The 15,889-nt window shown below is 36.4% G+C and overlaps 1 protein-coding gene across 1 annotated transcript in view; it reads left to right on the top strand.

Annotated features, from left to right (window-relative positions):
- The window catches only part of LOC114023436 (transmembrane protease serine 11C-like), a 111,480-nt gene that overhangs the window by 66,837 nt on the left and 28,754 nt on the right, over nt 1-15,889 (top strand). Inside the window, exons 6-7 of the mRNA XM_027836061.1 lie at nt 12,113-12,284; nt 15,831-15,889. The exon at nt 15,831-15,889 is cut by the window's right edge and continues 201 nt beyond it. Coding sequence (XP_027691862.1) covers nt 12,113-12,284; nt 15,831-15,889 — 231 coding nt within the window. The remainder of the gene's footprint in view (nt 1-12,112; nt 12,285-15,830) is intronic.

Raw genomic sequence — 15,889 nt, 5'->3', positions numbered from 1 at the left:
ATGAGACATCTTTTTCGAGGAGAGCTTTTTTCATATTCAGCAAAGAATAAACACATCAGAATCTTGTATTCACAGCAGTCTACAGTAGAAAATTGTCTGCAAAGCCTGCCTGCTATTCCCTGCCTTGGAGATAGTATCAATGTGTGCCTAGACTATTCTAATATTTTATAGAACTCAGAAGATAAATAATGATGGCTTCTTGACCACCATTTATTATAATTATATCTATGATCTTTTTCATTCTTTTGAAATTTTTGTTTCTTTGAAATAGCTTGAAAATTAATTCTATTATGCTTTTAGAATTGTATCTCTTCAAGAATAGATTTCTTTTCTAGGTTTGGCCAGATCCAATCTTTCTTCCCAACATTCTGTTTTTGAGTGCTATTTCCACTTTCTCACAAAACATATCAGAGATTGAGGTAAGAAAGGGATAATACACCAGATAATAGAATTCTAGATTTAGAAATGGAAGAGATCTTAAAAATTATTGAGTTTAACCCCTCATTTTTTCAGATGAGGAAACTGAGGCACAAAGAAGTTAAGTGACATGCCCAAGGTCATATAGGCAGTAGGTATCTGAAGTGATATATGAAACCAGGTCTTTCTTACTCCCAAGTTCTGAGCCCTTTGATAGTTCCACTATCATTCAGGATGAAAATAAATTACATAAAGAAATGTTAGCTAATATGTTCCATTTCACATCTATTTCTTGCCCTTCCAGCTTAATACATAAGATGATTTAGTTGAGAATTATACTAAGCTTTCTATAGGTATAAATTCCCATCTACTGCTTTTTGCTGCTTTTTAAGCACTCCTGATTATATTCTGTCATCCTCTTTCTAACCATTTTCAAATGAGCTTGAACTTTAAATAGTCATTGCCCTTAGTTATCATTTTTGTTGTTGTGTTTGGTCATTCAGTCATGTCTGACTCTTCGTGACCCCATGAACCATAGCATGCCAAACCCACCCTCCATGGAGTTTTCTTGGCAAAGATACTGGAGTAGTTTGCCATCTCCTTCTCCAGTGGATCACCCTTTTTTGTCAGAGATCTCCATTATGACCTGTCTATCTTGGTAACCCTGCATGGCATAGTTCATAGTTTCATTGAGCATGCAAGCCCCTCTGGCATAATCCATGCAGTGATCCAGGAGGCATCCACTAACAAGATCAAGTGTTGACTAAGGCAATTTATGAGATCTTTTCAACTTTTACTGTGGCAACTGCTTTACAATCATTAAACTTCTCAAAAATGCTAATATTAAAAGGTGATAAGAGGCAATATCTTTATTTTTATACATCATCCATTTTTCAGAGTCAACAGCTTGCTTCAGCAGGTAATTGGTAATTGTATAGAGTGCTGCTATCTTTATTCTCTCTTTAATTAGACATTAGTTTTGAACTTTGCCTTAACCTGTTTATGGTGCATAGATAGCTGATTATTAAATTTTTCCATGCTAGTAATCAGTAATTTCTTATCTTTTAAGGTTTGGTCAATTTCATTTGTTGTTGGTTGAAGTACACCAAGTCTAGATTCTCTGGATTCCTTGAAGAAAGTATTCATTATATATAAACATAAGGCTTTGGAGTAATCTATACTTCTTTTATTTTCAGTCAATCAACTAGCATTTATAAGTGCCAATTATGTGCCAGAAACTGTGCTAAGTATGGGGAATAAAAAGAAAGGCAAAAGATAGTCCTTGTTCTCAAGGAGCTCACAGTCTAATAGGGGAGTAAACCTAAAAATAGTTATGGACAAGATAAATGGAGATAAACAAGGTTTCTTCATTTTTTAATAATGAATTCCATATTTTCCTTTTCTTTTTTTTGCTGACCCCAATGTCACATTGTCATTAAGTGTCAATGAATATATGTTGACTTGACTTAAAAAGTTTTGTCAAGTTCTTCATAGAACTTCTCTGCATCTTCATCATCTACAACAGATGCTGGTATAAAATAAGCTACAATAATTTCACTACAACTCAAGATAAACAAGTTTTCTATGAGATGATATTTCTTGTTAAGTTCCACCAACTCTTTTAACCACCACTTGGAGGAGAATGTATGAACTACTCTGTCATTTAGTTATAATGTCTTTATCTGGTTTTATAATGTCTTTATCTAGGTAAAGAGGCCATTCTCTGCCTCATTTCTTACCTAGCCTTATTCAATGAATGGGCATTGCCTCAGTCAAACTGAGACCTGGGAAAAACCTTAGCTTAAAAAAGGCCAAGGTCTCTCACTGCATCCAGGGCCATCTTCAGTTCTCCTGATCTATATCTTGCTGCTCATCCCAGATGGCTCTGGAGGAGAAAGTGAGGCTGCTGACTTTGCACAGCCCTCCCTCACTTAAATCCAATTCACTTGCATGTCATGACGTCACCTCCTTGATGTCATGGTCCTCTTTGAGAAGGTAGGACAAACAACAACAATAGTATGTACCTGCTATTGATCGGGAAATATTCTAGGCACTAGAGAAAAGACAAAAAACAGTCTCTATCCTTTGATAAGCATACATTCTATTGGGGGAAAACAACAGGTATACCTATAAGTAAATACAAAATACATACAAAATAAAATCATAGCAATAAAATAAAAAGAAATTTAGGGGGAGGTCAGTAGCCACACATAGGAAGTGGCACTAAGTCTGAGAGAGACTAAAGGGATATCTTATTTTTAAAATGGTACAAAGACATGAGAATGAATGTCTTGTATAAGGAAAAATAAGCGGGTTGCTCTGCCTGGAAGTGAAATAAAGAATACATGAAGGAAAGTAATATGTAATAAAGCCTGGAAAGGAAGGCAGGAGTAAGTATGTGAAGCACTAGATTCCAGATGAGTAACATCTCTTTAGTTGCTGGGCTAGGAGCTTACATTTATAGAAAAAATAATTAATGTTTGTAAATGACCTGAAAACTTTTAGGTGATGATTTTAGCATCCTTTTTTTCTATCACAGTTACTAGTACTGAGCAGTCAGGGGCTGGAATGGACTAACTTAGATCAGGCTGCAATAGTAGTCAGTAGCAAGTAGCAGTAACCATCCCACCATTAGCACAAGAAGAATGTCTTGGAATTGCAGCCTCTTCAAAGACAAAAGAAGAAATTCAGAAATCTGGGGAGATGTATGCCTCCACGCATTCTCCTAACATCCCCATTGTTTTACTGATCTCCCTCCCTCAGCTTCCTTCCTTCTCTCCTACCTTTCCTCCCTCAATCTTCTGGCAATGAAGGAAGGACATTAAGAGGACTTCATATATTAACTTTTAATCTCTTTTAATAAAAATATGAATACAGGAGATGGATATAGAAAAATCATTTCTCTTCATAGAATTCAATCATTGGAGATTAGATAGGATAATAAATGTTTCAACCTATTATGTCGTATAAAGGAGAGAAACCTCATGCAATTAACATACAATGGAATTTTGTTATACTATACTTATGTTTTCTTTCTTCTTATCTTTTTTTAGATATTGATATGGATTCAGCAGAAAATCTTCTCAATATGTGTAAGTTTGATAATAAATATATATTTTAACATAAAACCTAATTTCCTGGAGACTCAAAGGATTCATAGTCTACAGTCTGAGAGTCAAGTGTCATGTCATGCAGGTGTTGTCTTGACAGACTTGTTTTAAGTCAGTACAAGAAGTTGACTATTATCCTACCTTTAGTGTAAAACTATCTAAAGGCAGAGTATTTTTGCATTTGGACAATTTTATGGTAGGAAGGTATCAACATATCATTCCTAGCTTCTCCTGATAATACTCAAGTCCTAAATGTTTAGAGTGCTGAGAAGCAAGAAAGCAAGCACACACACACAGATATCTAGCTAAGTTGCCAAAATATCCTCTTTGCTCTTTCCCCAGCTGTCTACTCCAGGGAAATCTTTTTCACAGGACTCCCACCTCTGGAGGAGTAGGCCACCACAAGGCCAAGAGTCCTTAGTCCTTAGAAGATTGACTAGACAATGCTATTTGATAAATGTAGTCAACCTTCAAAGTCAGGGGACACAGACTCAGCAGCTCTATTGCCCTTCAGTAACCATTAAAGCATCCTCCAATCCAGGAGCCAGAGAGGATGCTTCTTTAGGCACTGGAAGAACTGGGGCACAGCATGGGTTGCTGAGCCCTATCAGGTATATCTGAAAGATTGTGGACAAAGGCAGAGAATAGAGAAGGGAAGATGGGATCCTGATTTGTTACAAAAGGAAGAAAATAGAGTCTTTCAAATGTAAATAGGTGACCTTGGCTTCAATGCCTAGGAAGATTCTAGGACATTAAAAAGATAATTAACAAACTTCTAGAAAAAGAAGCAGTGATTTGAGTCAGCATGGCTTTCACAAGAACATGTCATGACAGAATAAACTTATTTCTATTTTTGGATAGGACTACTAAATTGGAAGATCAGGGGAATGCTATAGTTTATAGGTTACCTAGATCTTAGCATTTCATGAGGTGTCTCAGATTATTCTTGTGCAAAAGATGAAATGATGTGGACTAGAAAGTAATAGAGATAGATGGATTTGGAACTGGTTTGATGGCTAAACTTAAATAGTTATTAATAGCTGAATGCCAACTTTGTAGCAGGTCTCCAATGGAGCATCCTAGGAATCTATGCTTGGTCCCGGACTTTTAACATTTTTATCAATAATTTGGATAATGGCATAAATGGTATGCTCATCAAATTTGCAGATGACACAAAGCTGAGATGGGTAGCTAACACACTGAATAACATAGTCAAGGTCCAAAAAGATCTTGACAAGCCAGAGAGCAGAACTTAATGTAATCAATTAAATTCAATGGGAATTAATGTAAAGCTTTATACCTGGGTCCAAAAAAAAAATAACTTCACAAATATAAGCTGGGAAAAACATGATTAAATAGGGTTTTTGCTTTTCTGAAAAAAAGATTTGGGAGTTTTAGGAGCCTACACATTCAATATGAGTCAGAAGCGTTATGGAGCAGCCAAAAAGGGTAAGTCTGAGCTTAGGTGGTATTAAGAGAAACACTGTATTCTAGCCTGGTCAGATAATATCTACAGAATTATGCTCAGTTCTGGGCCTCACAGTTTAGGAGGGACAATGATATCTATAAGCTGGAGAGATTCTAAATGAGGGCAATAATAGTGAAGGGCCTTGAGTTCATGTCATAAGTGAATCAGCAGAAAGAACTGGGGATATTTAACTTACAGAATTGTAAAGTAATGTCAGTAGGAGAATCATAACACAGTATTTGGGTTCAAGAATTTGAAGAGCTATCTGGAGAAAAGATCAGTCTTGTTTTGTTTGATCCACAAGAACAGAACCAGGAGCAATGTGTAGAAATTACAAAGAAGAAAGTTTAGGCATGATAGGAAAAACTTCAAAGAATCATAGATTCTTGGTTAGAATGAACCTCAAAGATCATTAAGTTGAAGTCCCTTATTTTATAGATGAAGAAACTAAAGCACAGAGAGGTTAAATGGTTTGCCCAAAGCAGTAGGTGTCTATGGCCTGATTTGGCACAGGTCTTCCTGTGGCTGCATGTTCAGATCTCCATCAAGTTTACTATGATGCCTTTAGTTTTCTAATAAAGCTATCTAAAGGTAGAATAAAAATAGGATATAAGGCTGTGAATGAATCAGAAAGTAAAAATAAAAGGCTAAATGGGAAAAAGGAAACTATATGTATTTCTACATCTCTACAAAGAGAGGGAGAGAGAGAGAGAGAGGAGCTCAAAACTTCCATAGAAACACACTTTCCACTCACCTTCATAGTATGCCAAGGCTTCATCACGTATGTGTGTGTACACACACATATGTATATACACACGTATCCTTTTTTTATAATTTGAAGTACCTGTGATTTTTACTATCCCTGCAAAAATATAAACAAAGTAATTATATAAGTATACTTAGGGCTTATTTCAACTCCTGAATTTATTATTATATTTTAACATTCTTTTCTTTTTAAATTTTGAGTTTCAAATTCTCTCACTCCCTCCCACATCCTCCTCCACCCAATGAGAAAGCAATTATACATGTGAAATCATGCAAAACATATTTCCATATTAGCCAGATTTTTTAAAAAGCAGGAAAAATTAAAAAGTGAGAAAATTATGCTTCAATTTACACTCAGAGTTCACCAATTTTCTTTCTCTGGAGGTATATAGTATAGCATTTTTTCATCACGAGTCCTTTGGAATTGTCTTGGGTCATTGTATTCATCAGAGTAGCCAAGTCTTCCACTGTTGATCATCATTACAACATTATTGTTATTGTGTATAGTGATATCCCGATTATTCTCACTTCACTTTGCTGAATCAGTTCATATAGGTCTTACCATATTTTTTCTGAAACCACCAACCTTGTCATTTCTCATAGCACAATAGTATTCCATCACAATCATATACTACATCTTGTTCAGCCACTCCGCAACTGATGGGCATCCCCTCAGTTTCCAACTCTTTGCCACCACAAAAAGAGCTATTATAAATATTTTTGTACATATAGGTCTTTTTTTCTCTTTGATCTCTTTGGGATCCAGACCTGGCAGTGGTATCACTGGATCAAAGGGTATGCACAGTTTTCTAGCCTTTTAGGCCTACTTCCAAATTGTTCTCCACAATGGTTGGACCAGTTCACTATTTCAACACCAGTTCATTAGTGTACCTGTTTTTCCCTCATGCCCTCCAACATTTGTCATTTCTGATAAGTATGACATGGTACCTCAGAGTTATTTTAATTAGCTTTTCTCTAAGCAATAATGATTTAGAGTACTTTTCATATGACTATAGATGGGTTTGATTTCTTCTTCTGAAAATTGTCTGTTTATGTCATTTGACCATTTATGAATTGGCAAATGGCTCTTATTTTTATAAATTAGACTCAGTTCTATACTTAGTATATATTTGAGAAATAAGACCTCTATCAGAGAATCTTGCAGCAAAAAATTTTGCTACTACTTCAATGTCTATGGTACCTTTTAGCAAAATGTAGTTTCCCTGCTTATCTCTTTTAATTAAGTCTATTTTCACTTCTGCTTTGTCTGTGATCATGATTGCTACCCCGGCTTTTTTTTTTTAGTTTAGCTGAAGCATATTAGATTCTGCTTGAGCCTTTTACTTTAACTTTGTGTGTATGTCTTTCTCTTCCAACCCTGTCTCTTATAAACAACATATTGTTGGATTCTGGCTTCTAATCCATTCTTCTATCTGCTTCTGTTTTATGGATGAGCCCATCCCATTCACATTCACAATTATGATTACTAACTGTTTATTTCCCTCCATCCTGCTTTCTTCTGTTTATCCTTCTCTCTCTTTTTATCCTGTCCCTCCTCAAAAGTCTATTTTGCTTCTAATTACTGCTTCCTTTAGTCTATCCTCCCTTTTATTATCCCCTCCCTTTCTCTCATCCCCTTCCCCTCCCTGGATAAGTTACATTTCTATAAACAACTGAGTGTGTATACATAGTCTTCCTTCTTTGAACCAATTCAGATGTGAGGAAATCCCCTCCACCCCCTCCATTTTCCTCTCCACTATAGAAACTATTCCTTGCATGCCTTTTTTATAAGAAAAAATTTTCTCCAACCTACCTCTCCCTTCTCCCTTCTCCTAGTCAATCATCCCTTCTCACTACTTTATTTTTCTTTCTTGGGGGGGAAAGGGAGAAGATCATTTTAACGTAATCAACTCACATCCATGCCCTCTCTATATATAAACTCCTTTAACTGCCCTAATAATGATAAAGTTCTTGGGAGCTACATGTATCCTTTTCCCATAATGGAATGTAAACAGTTTTAACTTTATTGAGATCCTTATGATTACCCTTTCATGTTTATCTTTTTAATCCTTCTCTTGGGTCTGCTGTTTGAATGTCAAATTTTCTATTCAATTCTGATCTTTTCATCCAGAATGCTTGAAAGTCCTCTATTTCATTAAAAATCTATTTTCCCTCTAAAGGGTTATATTCAGTTTTGCTGTACAGGTTATTCTTGATTGTTATTGCAGCTCCTTTGCCTTCTGGAATATCATATTCCAAGTCCTTCACTTCTTTAATGTGGAAGCCACTAAATCTTGTATGATCCTGATTGTGGCTCCACAATAGTTTAATTGTTTCTTTAAGACTGTTTGAAGTATTTTCTCTTTGACTTGGGAGCTCTGAAATTTGGCTGTAATATTCTTGGGAGTTTTAATTTTGGGATCTCTTTCAAGAAATGAATGGTGGATTGTTTTTTTATCCTCTGGATTTAAGATATTGGGGTAGTTTTCCTTCATAATTTCTTGAGATATGATGTCTAGGCTCTTTCTTTGATCATGGCCCTCATGTAGTCAGTAATTCTTAAACTATCTATACTTGACCTATTTTCCAAGTCAATTGTTTTTCTGGAGAGATATTTTACATTCACTTCTATTTTTTCATTCTTTTAATTTTTTTTATTGTTTCTTGGTGTCTCATGAAGTCATTAGCTTCCAGCTTGTCCACTTCTAATTTTTTAAGGAATTAGTTTCTTCAGTGAGATTTTGTACCTCTTTTTCCAATTCTGTTTTTTAAGGAGTTCTTTTCTTCAGTTAATTTTTGTGCCTCTTTTACCATTAGACCAATTCTGTTTTTTAAGGTGTTATTTTCTTTCAGTATTTTTGTGCCTCTTTTATCAAGCTGTTAATTCTATTTTCATAATTTTCTTGCATCACTTTCATTTCTTTTCCCAATTTTTCCTCTGCCACACTTATATATTTCTTTAATTCTTCCATTTTCTTGTTGGGCTTATGTCCAATTAGAATTTTTCTTTGAGGCTTTGCTTGTAGCTGTTTTCACATAGTTGTCTTCTGAGTTTACGTCTTGATCTTCTCTGCCATTGTAGTAGCTTTTTGTGATCAAATTCTTTTTTGTTGTTGTTTGCTCATTTTCCCAGTCTATGTCTTGATTTTGAACTTTATGTTAAATTTGGGCTCTGCTCACCTCAAGTTTCAGGCTTTTCCATGCTGCTGTTTTCAAAGCTAGTTCTGAGGATCTGCAAGTTTTTGGTGCTTCCAAGGTGTTGTGATCCTGGCAGAGGTATAGTTACTGCTCTCCTGGTCTGCACATTGCTCTTTAACCAGGAAAGCCACAAGCACTAGTGCTCTCTTTGCCTTAGAACTGTGACCAGGGCCCCTGCTCCCCTGTGAATGGTCCCTAGCACTCCTCTCGCCCTGAAACTATGACCCAGAACTGTGTATGGGCAATAGAATTGACAATCAGTGCCAACAAAGGGTCCCCTATAATCTCTTTCTGACTAGTTGTCTGACCCTCTTTCTGTCTCTGCACTGAGAATTTCCAAAGCTGCTTGCTGCTATTGCTTCTGCTATTTCTGCCTCCATGTGTGGGATCTAGACAGGCTTCCACCTGGGTGTCTCAAATTTCTCCTGCCAACCTCCTAGGTTTCCTTAGGCCAGAAAAATGTCTCCCTCTGACCTTTTGTTGGCTCTGCCATTCTAAAATTTCATTTGAGGCATTATTTTAAAGTTGCTTGAAGGAGAGTTAAAAAGAGTTAAGCTGAGTTACCTGTAATACACCATCTTGGCTCCACCCCCTTATATATGTCCTTTCAAAAGATGATGTCGTGATAAGTAAACATGCCTCTGAAGTATTTAAAGCAAGGGAGACTTAGAAAATACACTAAGGCCATTTGCATCTCTACTCAATTTCTGGTAGCAATTCACTTCAAGAAATAAATATGATAAAGAAAGGTTCAGGAGAGATGCATTGACAATGACAGTGAGATTAATAGACTGAACAGAGATGAGTAAAAGAAGAATGCTGTTTAAGGCTGAGCCATAGAAATTAATCAGCTCAGAGCTCTTGAGCAAGGCTAGAAACCAGGAAGTGCAGTTGCCTGAGGTTGTTCCTTCTAACAGAGAACCACCTTTGTTTTTGTACTCCCTCTGCAAAAAGTTGAGCAAAAGCCAACTTCCTTTAGGGGTTGTACAAACATAGAAGGGAGGAGATAGGGAGGAACCATCATTAAAGTTCTGCGTTTGGTATTAGTTGTTGTAAGCATCAGTGATAAAGGAGTGGAAGTGGGTAGAAAGGCATTCTAGTCATTGAGTCACAGGAAAGAACCTTATCCCTCTAAAACAGCAACTAACAACACTAGGCTTCAGTTATAGAATTGCAACATACAAGACATCTTCCCTACCTCACATGTGAGTTACGCTATAATGTAATGAAAAGCAGTCAAAAGTAGCAAGATAGAAATTTAACTACAGTGTAGTAGAACAAAAGAGCTGGATAAAAACCTTGAAGGAATATGTTATATTCTCTAGCCTATTACTCTTGCCTAGCCCAACCTAAAGAAACATGCCCATGGATGCATTAGAAGAGTATTCAGTTATATATAGTTAAAATACTGCTCCACAAAACAAGCCATCATCTAAGATTACCTCCAGAGTTTCTTTACTTAAGGTTAGCCCAAAATCACATGCCTAGAAAGGGACACAAATGCCATTTTCTAAACTTTGATTTTAGATCTGATTTATATTCCTTATATACATTAAAAACTGGTAGTCCTTGATCCTATTATCTGGAGATGGCTCATACATTGTACTATAAATACAATTACTATTGATAACAGCTAGTATTGATATAATATATTAAATGATCTCATTTGATCCTCATGATAACCCTCTGAGGATGGTTCTCTCATCCCCATTTTACAGATAAAGAAACTGAGACTGAAGGAAGATAAGTAACTTGCCCAGGGTCACACAGATAATAATTATCTGATTCAGAATTCAAACTCAGGTCTTCTTGTATCCAAATCTAGCACTCTATCTTCTATACCACCTAGTTGCCTGATGGCTACCTGACTGTCTCATGTTACTGTAAACCCCAAACCCCATGAACCCCACAAACCCCTATTTGAAACAGAGTCTGCTCTAAGAAAGAGACTAACGAAATTGGGGTATATGTATTCATAGTTTAATTTCTCAAGGTGGCTCGACATACATCGTATGGGAGTTCAGTCCAAAACTGGGACCCCCTAAGGAAGCTAGTTCAAAACTGGCTCAGTTTGGGATTTTGGGGTACAACCTAATATGCCCTTCGAAGAGTAGGTGTTCCCAAGGGATGCCAATCAACCGTGACTGGTTGACATACTAAGAGGTGGGTGGGTTCTTTAGATCACTCAGTCCTAGGGGCCAATATCATCTGCCATCAAAGGAAATACCACTCCCAGTCTTGGAAGTCTGTCTCCACCCAAACCTGAGTAGGATAAAATCAATTCAGACCTGGGTTGGAGTTTGACCAAGATAAAAAGATTCAATGCAGTCTCATTATCAGAGATGTCCTTCTGAACAACTTTGGACAGAAGGCTGGCAGGGAGGAGCTATGAGTTTCCAAGACACAGATTACCAAGAAAAATCATTTTTAACACTACTGATGACCATCACCAATGATAGCTGATTAACAGTAGTATCCATAGGTAAGATGAGGTCATATGTAGAGATAATAAAGTAGATTAAAAGAAAAAGAGAGCTACATTAAGTCTTTCCCATTACTACAGAGGGGGCTTAATACTGCCAAACTTAAAATCATGGCTCTTGGGACCTAAATAGGCCAATTAAGCCCAAATCCTGATGCAAATATAAATTCAATTTTGAAAATGGGTTTTTTTAAAAGCATTTTCATAGTTGTATCTTTTACAGTTGATACAATTTTTTCTCAAGTTCTATATCATAATATGAGTATCTAGGCACCTAAACATTGCTGCATTCTTAGTCATTTTTCTTACGGCTCATATAAGCAAAGAGAATCCATAGAAGTCAAATTTCATTTATGTGAAATTACTTCTGATTATATCTCCATTTCTTATCCACCTCTTAAGATGGCTTGCTGTGAAGCTATATTAAAAAGACTAAATAAAAACAAATATTGTTCTTTTTTTAAAATTAATGGATTTGGAGTTATTGGAAAATCTCAAGACTGAAATAAGCATAACCTAACCTCTACAAGAGTGATGTTTCATCAGCTAAGGGACAGATTTCATTGTAAATGGTTTAGTATAACACAAGCAAATATCAATAAATTTTATCTACTGGGAGAAATATGCTTCTGTCTTCAAATGTAAACAAGCTTATTAACCTCATTTGAACAGGTTGTGGAAGACGAACAAAAACGTCCCCTGGCAACAAAATAGCTGGAGGCTTGGATAGTGTGGAAGGGGAATGGCCCTGGCAAGCCAGCCTGCAACAGGATAATATTCACAGATGTGGGGCCACTCTAATTAGTAACAGCTGGCTTCTTACTGCTGCGCACTGCTTTGTAAAGTAAGTATGAGCTTCTCTAAAACCAGTCAAGGCACACAAGCCATGGTATAGTACACTATCACACTACAAATAGGTCTAGTCGTCATATGTCTATTCATTCATAATACAAGCATTCACTAAGCAACTTCTAAGTACCATGAACATGATTTCCAGAAGAGAGGGCACTAGCTCCTGGAGGTAGGGAGGGGATCAGAATAGGCTTCATGTTGGAAGAAGCACTTAAGCTTAACTTAAAAGGAAGGTAGGCATTCTGTAGTGCAGACATGAGGAGGAAGTCCTTTCCAGGCACAGAGAACAGCCTGTATTCAAAGACACAGAGACAGGAAATGGAATATCAAATATGTAAAATAGCAACTAGATCAATTTGGTTGAAACGTGGAGTCATTAAAGGAGAAGAATGTGTAGTAAGCCATGAAAGGTGGATTAGAGCCAAATTGCCAAACAGAGGAGTTTGTATTTTATTCTAATTATAGTAGAGAGGTATTGGTGCTTGTTGTTCAGGGGACTGGCATGATAAGACTTGTGCTTTAGGAATGTCAACTTGGTCTCTGTATGGAGGATCAGTTGGGGGAAGGGGGGAAGCTCAAGGCTAGATGACCAATTATTGTAACAATTCAGGAAAGAGGACCTGACCTAAGATAGTAGCTACGAGTAGAGAAAAAGAAATAGATCGAAAAAGATACTGAGGAGGTAGAATTAAGAAGATCTGGCAACTGATTAGATAGATGCAAGTGAGGGAAAGGGAAGATGAATCCCAGATAATGAGCCTGGGAGACTAGAAGGATGGTAGTGCCCTCAAAAGAAAAAAGGAAAATTGGGAAAATGTTAATGTTCTCTCCTGGATGCGTTAAGTGTGAGATGCCTGCAAGACATCTAGTCGTACAATAGGCAATTGGTGATGCAGAACTGGAGCCTAACAGGTGAAGCAGGTATTGCAACTTAAAGTAGCATCAGAAGATCAACATGTAATTACTTCTGAAAGAAAATGGGGAAAGGCCTGGTTCACTTCTGAAGGTGATGAGAAAAAGACCAAGCTGAACTGTATTATATATACCTTCAGTTTCTTTTGTGGTTTGCAGATTATTTGGTTTTATAGAAAGAATTTAAAACTGGAAGAGAACTCAAGTCATCTACCCCAGCCCCCTCATTTTACAGTTGAGGAAACTAGGGCTCAGACAGGTAGTGACTTAACTAAGATCACACAGTAAGTGGCCAAACCTAGATTCAAACCCAGGTGTCTAGACTCCAACTACAGAACCATACTACCCTGATTGCAACTTGAAATTCAGTATCTCTTTCCACAACTCCACACTGAATTTGCACACATATAGCTTATTTGCTCAAGAGTTGAGTAATTATATTTACAAAATAGGGGTAAGAAGGTGTGCTCTAGTTTCACTTTTTAAACTTTTAAAACAATTTTTTTATTTGTTCCTATTCTTTTAAGAATGTTTGCATTTAGTGGTTCTATGATGCTTTTTTTGATAGCTTTGAACTTTTAATAATAAGTTAAGTGAAAAGTCTTCTCAGAAATTAGAATTACGGAATGGTAGAGCTAAAACAGACCCTACAACATCCTTTAATCCAACCATGTCATTTTTATATGAGGAATTCAAGAGAATAAGTGACTTGCCCAAGATCACTTGGCTACTAAGTAAGAGAACTAGGACTTGAGATCAACTCCAGTATTCTCTCAAGTACATCATACAGTCATCCTCTTTCTTACCATATTCTGTGCATAATTGTTCATTCCCAACACCCATAATAACTAGAGGAATTTAAGAGTTTTAACTGTCAATATAGTTTATTTTTAAGGCAAATTATAAATTAATCTTTTTTCAGTTAATAATCTATTTTATCTCCCTCACACCTCACTCTCCCTACTAAAAAATAATACAAATAAAAACAAAAACCTTGTAACACATACACAGTCAAGCAAAACAAATTTCAATATTGACCATGTGCAAAAATACATACTATTAATTTTCAACTTAAGTCCATCTCCTCACTGACAGGAGGTGAGTTGCATGGTACGTCATTGATCCTCTGGAATCATGGTTGGTTATTTTGATGAAGAGAGTTTTTAAGTCTTTCAAAATTGTTTGTCTTGATAATGTTTTTATAAATTGTTCTCCTAGTTCTGCTCACTTCACTCTAAATTAGTCAATATAAGAATTCTCAGATTTCTCTGAAACCCTTCTTTTTATCATTTTTATAGCATAATATTATTCCATTTAGTCATATAATATGTCATTCTCCAATTGATAAGTAGCCCTTTAGTTTCCAGTTCTTTACCAATGCAAAAGAGTTGCTTTTCTTCTTTCTTTAATCTCTTTGGGGTATAGACCCAATAGTGACATCAAAGAGTCAAGTCAATAAGCATATATTAAGCGCTTACTTTATGCCAGACATCATGCTAATTCTGGGGATACAAATAAAAATGAAAAGAAAGACAGTTATATACCTCAAGGAACTTACATCCTAATGAGGGAAGACAGCACATAAAAGGAGCTGAAAGCAGGAAAGGAAGATATGCCCTCATGGCAGTATGATGGCAATGTTCTAAGAATGAAACATGGCTAGCCTGGGCCCTTCCTTAAAATGGAAGCTCCAGTAAGAACTCACCAATGGGAAAAGGGGCCACAGAAGCAGAGAGAAAAGGCAACATGGCTGTAAAATCCAGAGACTGAAACATGGCTGGTCTGGCCCCTTCTCTGGGCATAGTCCCAAATTGCTTTCCAGAATTACTGGACCAATTCATCAATCCACCAACCAAGTGCATTAATATGCCTATTTTCCCATAGCCCTTCCAACATTTGTCATTTTCTTTTTTTTATTTACTTTGCCAATCTGATGAGTATGAGGTGGAACCTCAGAATTTATTTAATTTGTATTTTTCTAATTATTTGTGATTGGAGGCATTTATTATATAGCTATTGATAGTTTAGATTATTTCTTTAGAAAACTGCCTCTTCATATCCTTTGACCATTTATCAGTTTGGGGAATGATTCTTACTCTTATAAATTTGAATCAATTCCTCACAAATCTTGGAAATTAGACCCTTATGAGAGAAATTCAGTATTTGTTTCCCTTCTAATTTTAGCCACACTGGTTTTGTTTGTATAAAACAAAGTTTTGTTGTTGTTATTCTTGTTACTCAGTCATTTCAGTTGTGTCCAACTCTTCTTGGTCCCATTTGGGATTTTCATGGTAAAGATACTGGAGTGACTTGCCTTTTCCTTCTCCAGCTCATTTTACACATAAGGAACTGAGGCAAACAGGGTTAAGTAATTTGCCCAAGGTCACACAGCTAGTAAATATCTGAGGCCAGATTTGAACTGAGGAAGATGAGTCTTCCTGACTCCAGGCTTGGCACTCTATTCACTGCACCACCCAGTGAGTTCTTACTGCAGTAACTAGGGCCTTTGAATTTATCTACAACTAGCTACTATTCAATATAGTTTATAAGAAAAGCTCCTTACACTTCTGGGTTTATAACTTTTAAAAATAGTCCATCTTTTTGATATTTTTTATTGTTTTTTTAGTGCCAAAGACCCTCAAGAATGGAGTGTGACCTTTGGACTCCTTTTAAGTGGTTCAAAAC

This window comes from Vombatus ursinus, unplaced genomic scaffold (assembly GCF_900497805.2).
Source record: "Vombatus ursinus unplaced genomic scaffold, bare-nosed wombat genome assembly UNPS02014818.1, whole genome shotgun sequence".
NCBI classification, from domain to species: Eukaryota; Metazoa; Chordata; class Mammalia; order Diprotodontia; family Vombatidae; genus Vombatus; species Vombatus ursinus.
This window is presented reverse-complemented; position numbering and strand designations above follow the sequence as displayed.